At 39.6% G+C, this 6,000-nt stretch overlaps 1 protein-coding gene and 1 long non-coding RNA gene across 4 annotated transcripts in view; one reads left to right on the forward strand and one right to left on the reverse strand.

Moving 5' to 3' along the window:
• The window catches only part of LOC124626241 (uncharacterized), a 33,828-nt gene extending 33,625 nt beyond the window's left edge, over nucleotides 1-203 (forward strand). Inside the window, exon 2 of the long non-coding RNA XR_006980952.2 lies at nucleotides 133-203. This is a non-coding gene — a long non-coding RNA (uncharacterized LOC124626241). The remainder of the gene's footprint in view (nucleotides 1-132) is intronic.
• The window catches only part of pbx4 (pre-B-cell leukemia transcription factor 4), a 63,928-nt gene extending 59,756 nt beyond the window's left edge, over nucleotides 1-4,172 (reverse strand). Inside the window, exon 1 of one of the 3 annotated variants that reach the window (XM_017454756.3) lies at nucleotides 2,929-4,172. In XM_017454756.3, coding sequence (XP_017310245.1) covers nucleotides 2,929-3,095 — 167 coding nt within the window. In that variant the 5' untranslated portion in view covers nucleotides 3,096-4,172. The remainder of the gene's footprint in view (nucleotides 1-2,928) is intronic. The other 2 variants (XM_017454754.3, XM_017454755.3) reach the window with 2 other exon arrangements.
• Between the last annotated feature and the right edge of the window lie 1,828 nt (nucleotides 4,173-6,000).

Below are 6,000 nucleotides of genomic sequence, written 5' to 3' on the forward strand. Positions count from 1 at the left end.
AAAATGATAATAAAACGCAATTTATTGCGATTCCTAAATAAATAAATAAATAAAAGAATGCGTGTCAAATGGTTTATTCTTTGTGAATATTAAAGGGTGCATTAGGTAAGATGAGGTGTGTTTTTTTTTCAGGGTCGGGTCTCGACAGTTACGAGGGAATCGACGCTTGAACGGTTTGTCGCTCCGCCCCTCGGGACCTACGGCGGCCCGTACAGTCGATAAAATGACTGACAGGACGCGCATCGGAACACAAACGAGCGTTCTGGACCAGAAATCTGCTTTCCAAACGGGATTTCTCGCCGATTTAACAGACTCCTGTCGAGACGACGACGAGAGCTGTCGTTTTTAAAATCACGTTCTACATATCGTCCAGGTCATTGATACAAAACGAGGAATTATATAAATATATTTAAAAAAAAAGAAAGAAAGAAAAAAAAAAAAAACACTTATTGCACCTTTAAGTGCAAGAACCATCGAAGTAAACAGAAGTATCATGCCGAGGTTGTTGTGCTGCTGGTTATCATGCAAGATATCGCATCTAACAGAAATGTCCAAGTATCGAGATATGACATTTTTGTCGTACCGCCCTCCCTGGAATGAATAAATAAATAAATAAATACAACTTTTAACAGGCTCCTTCACTGACACCGACACCCAAACACACACCGCTCAATTCACATAAAACAAAAAACCCCAAGCGTTAAGTACCCTCCGGCTAATAAACACGGCTCTCCTGACTTTTCCTTTCTCCTTTCCCCGTGTTCAGATTTCTCACTAATTACACGAGAGGTCATTAACAGCGTCATTAAAACAGAAAGGGTGAAATGGGAGAAGCATTAGCGAGGCAGCGCTGATGTGGAAAATAAGGCAAGAAAAAAACCCAAAAAAACAGACCTTAAATGATCCGAGTCTCACTTTCGACTACGGGATACGTACAACGCTCCTCTACGCCGAATTTCCAGACCCGGGATTTCAATTCCACACTTTAAAAAAAAAAAATAAAATAAAAACAATTCCCTGAACACGACTCGTTGGCTCCCGTCGCATTTTATTTACGTTTACAAAAACATAAACAGACAACAACAACAACAAAAAGATTCGATTGTAAAGGAGTGCTTCAATTTGCCTTTTAAAAGGTTCTACGCAGAACTTTCCAAAAGGTTCAGGAACCCTTTTGGTTTTAAACCCGAGAAATCCCCCCCCTCCCCCCCATTCCAAACTGAACTCTCTCCTGGGATCAGTAAAGTATTAATCACAGAGCCACGCTGCCTCTTCATCCGCACATAAAACCTGAACATCACGAGCATCTCGGGCTGCACGCTCTCGCAAACAGAACGGTTCCCTCAAGGGTTCTTCAGTTTGTTCCTCTGGAGAAACATTAAAATACACACTCAGGACCAAAAAAAAAAAAAAAAGTACCTTTAGTTTATCATCTTTTACTGAAGAAGGAAAAAAAAAAAAAAAAAAAAACCCCAAGCATGTAGTGAACCTCGAGATCTTTAAAGCTTAAAAACCAATCATCCGGCTTAAATCTGTTTTAAAGGAGCACTGTAATCCGCATCTCCAGGTGAGAGACGTATATTAAAGGTACAAAGGAAAGGTAAGAGTTTAGTACCCTTCCCCCCCCCCTCCCCCCTCCTGAGAGTGTATTTATTGCTTTTGAAAATATTACCTTTTACCATCAATGTCACATAATCCAACAGGACACCTTTATAAAGAAAAGTGTGAGATCTCGTTTACGCAGAACCAAATAAAAACGAAGGGAGACGTTCCAAGTGCCACTCAAACCACTTTCAGACCTCGCGTTACGCTTTCAAGGACAGATCTCTTCGCTTTTAAGATCCGACGCGGTTCATTATCACCATCTTGAATGCAAACAAACAAAAAATAACATCAACAACAAAAACAAAAACAGCACCTGTACTGTAAAGGTAGAGATTTCAGATGCGATAAAAGAAGTTTCTAGAGAACACACGACGCCTCTGAGGGTGTACAAAAGTTGTTTTACTGAATAATTCGTAAAGACGTTTTCATCTCCTACGACCTCTTTATCGTCTTTACGTTTGTTTCCCAAAGCATCCCGTTTCCCTGGAAACGTCTCGGACGACGCTCGAACTTTTACTAGGTTCATTATACGTACGTACGGAAGCACACAGGATGGAGAGTAGACAGGGCCGGGCGATATACCCGTATAATATCTATATCGTGATACACGATTACACGATACGCTTCTCGGAGAAATCGTCGCTATGGTGATGGGTTTGTGTTTTTTTTTTTTTTTTAACGGATGGCGTCGTTTTGCGGGTTTTGTCCCCCCTCTTCCAAATTTAATCTTTTGTCTTCGCAGGCGCTAAAGAGAAGTATCGTCAAGGTCGGTCTAACGGATTTTTCTTTGTTTTAATGCTCTTTCGCCGGACCGTGCGTCGGCCGGATTACACCCCGTGATTAAGCGCGTCGAAACGTCGTCAAAAGTATCGTGATTCGATATTTCCGTCATATCGCCCGGCCCTGGTCGAGACTCCTGCTTTCCGACCCGATGTGCGTCCTGTCTGGAATTTCCCACCTGGGATTAATAAGCGTGTTATCTGATGTCATCTCATCTGATCTGATCTGATCTCACCTCATCTAATCCGATCGTACTAAAGAGGGTTTGCTTTCCAGAAAAGTTTTAAAGAGGAAACACTTAACGCTGGAGGAAAATCTCGTGAAAACCTCGCTCGTTTTCTTTGCAAGTGATTTACGATGAAAAATAAATAAGAATTATAATAATAATTTCCATTAAAGTCAAATCCTGGTTATAAAGTGCATCATTACAGGCGGTTACAGATTACAGTCAAATGTGCTCCTTCCTGTGCAAATCAGACATTTCCATATTGCCATCACTTTTCTTTTTTTTGTTGTTGTTAATGAAGAAATAAAAAGAAATACCTGGCTTGGGCCTCATCCAGGCTTTCATCAGTGATGGCCATGATCTGCTGCAGGATGTCCCCGATGTCCTGCTGCTTCCGGACCGGATCCGGGTCATTCGGGTCGCCCTGACCGAGTCCTCCGAGCCCGGTTAGTCCCGACAGCATGCGGGTCTGATGATCATCCATGCTTTCAGGCTTTCAAAATAAAAAAATACAAGCTCCCAAATCGCAAAAGCAAATGATATCTAGTGCTAAGAGACTGGGATGTAGTTAGGTGCCCGAGTGGGAGATCATGTACCGCGGCTGCGTAAAAACAAAACAGAAAAGGAAAAAGAAAGAAAAGAAAAAAAAACACCGACTGCACCTTTAATACTATTTAAAACACTCTGAAAATGTTAGAATAAGAGTTAATGTTTGTTTTGTTTAAACTGGATGTGAAATGTATTTCCACAAGCAAAGCGTTAAACTAAACAAACAAAAGGAATTAATAAACACCGATTGACTCTAGTAAGTGCTCCGGATAGGGAACGCAGCATCGTTCGGGTTTTTTTTTTTTTTTTTTTTTAAATATATATATGTATATATTATATTTTAAATGTTTTCAATTTGTCCCGATTAAAATGCGACGAGTTTAAAAGTTAAACGGTGCAACATTTGATTGTTGTTCGTTCTTAAAATAAAAAATAGAAAGGAAAATAGTTACGAAATGAAAAGGGGGGGAAAACGAGTATTTGGAGAAGAGAGAGGAAAAAAAGAATAATGAAGCAGCGTTCACTTTCTGCAAACGCGCAACGGTTACGGAGCGTTTAATAATATCTACAATAGTGTACGGGGGACCCCAAAACAACGGAGAAATAACGCAGCACAGGATAGTTTTCGGTGTATTCCGAGTTCACTAAAAGCAGATCTGATTTCTCTACCCCCCCTGTTCTGGCTTTTTTTTTCTCTTTAGCAACAAAGCTAACTAGCGAACTAGCATTGTAGCCAAACTAGCCAGCAACACAACAGAAATCATGCAGCCTACAGCCGAAACGGAGCAGAGCACAGCAGAGAGGAGCTAAAGCTAGCGCTGGTGTGTTGCTCGTACAACGTGTGTACGTGAAACATTTATAAAAAAAAAAAAATAAAAATAAAATTTTTTAGGTTGAAAATGTAACGCGAACCGCGGTAAACATGCTGAGCTCCATCCAAGTGAAGTGGCCAGTCGGTTGCTTGCCCCGAAAAAGCCTTTTCGCTCTGCTACACTCGCTCAGCCCTTTCGCTAGGGCTGCCAGGGTTGCCAGATTCTCCACAATATACCTCTTCTTTCAAAACAGTAGAATTCCAGCAACACATTCTTAAGAACTTGGACGAAATGCCTGCTTGTATTTCTACGTGTCCCTGAAAACGTCGACGTGAAGTTAATTCCTCATGTACTATTTCCTTTTTAACGTATTTCCAAGGATATATCGCGCGAGGATCCGAGCGCAATCTGGCAACGCGGTGGGTTGGCTACGTCACGGCGGAGGCTGGAGTAATGGCTGGAGCCTCTAGGGGCAGAGTGGTCACTCTCATTCACATCCACACTCATCACTCGGAGTGATTAATAAAAAAACAAAATTTACATGGCACTCCTAACAAATTACAAAGGAAAAAGGAATCATCTTAGATCAGCTGCGTCACTTCACATCATTCATTCTGATTTAGCTTTTTTTTTTCCCCTTCCTTTTCTTTGGCTCCTGACATGGCACATGGTTAAACACTAAACTGTTCTCAGTGGATGCTGGAGAACAGCCTAGTGCAGTTTTTTGGGGTTGAAAAAAAGTGAAATGTACCACTATTTATCTACAAGTAAAATAAATAAGTTAATGAATGGGACAATATAACAAAAAAGAGGCACAAAAGACAAGAAAAGAAGAAGACAGAAAGATTAGGCTACTGTACTTCTTTTTATACTGGTACTGGTCTGTGTGCACTTGTGGAAAGCTGTGTCTGACTGTTATATTTGAGTCATTTTACCCAGTTTAAAAGGATTGTTTTTATCCTACATCGTTTCTGGGTTGGGTGGGGGGGGGCAGTCAAATGATCACTGTTTAAGTAGAAATTGATCTCTGGGAGGGGAAAAAAGGAAAGAAAAAAAAGACCAAAATAAATAAATGAAAGGGAAGAAAAGCAGGAAAATATATATACTTTGGCTGGGTCGAATAAAACTGCAAAGATAAAATGTATTTTTCCATCCTCTATCGTTTCTGTGTGGGAGTAAATGTAGAATATGAAATTCTACTTACCAACATATAACCACAATTTATTTATAATTATTTTATTTTTTTAAATGAATAAATAAAACGGTCAACTTTACAGAAAAATAGATCAGTGTCGGTTACAAAGGGTTAAAAAGGATTAAATGTATGTTGTTGTTTGTTTTATATATATTTTATATGTATGGGTTGTTTTTTTTTATTATTATACTCCTGAAGAAAGACGAGGAAACATTATATTTTATTATTATATTTCTGTAAAAGCATTTTTTAAAAACAAAATCAGGATCTCGAACATCGAAATCAAGACACCCGTGAGACTACTCGATAAGCATGTCGCACCTCAAAAGACTGATACATAAAATACACTTCGAAAGCATGCACGTTAAGACGTATTTGCGTCACGTTGAGAGAGAAAAAAAAGGGGGTGCGTAAACTTTTGAAAGGATCTTATATTGATCTTTTTTTTTTGTCAGTTACTCATAACCTTTAACATGCGAGGTTTGAGCATTCGTGCTTCTCTGGAGCAAGAAGGAACGCCTGTAGAAACCTATAACACGCTGAATGACCCGAGAGGCCTCGTGTCAATTTGTCTTGAGGGTGTACAAACTTTTACACTCCGCCGTGGAGCTCTGGAGCTGATGTTTTACGGTCTCGGTCCGATTTTGGAACTCGTTCAGGACCTAGGCGAAGTTAAACTGTCCGGTTTCTACATGAAAGAGAGAAGTAGAGAGATGATCAAATTAAAAATAGATAAATAAATAAATAAATAAATAAATAAATAGAATCTTAAGAAAATGCACGAAGAAGAAGAAGAAGAAGAAGAGAGAGAGAAAAAAAAACAACTGAAGAGA

Source organism: Ictalurus punctatus, chromosome 24 (genome assembly GCF_001660625.3).
Source record: "Ictalurus punctatus breed USDA103 chromosome 24, Coco_2.0, whole genome shotgun sequence".
Classification (NCBI taxonomy): domain Eukaryota; kingdom Metazoa; phylum Chordata; class Actinopteri; order Siluriformes; family Ictaluridae; genus Ictalurus; species Ictalurus punctatus.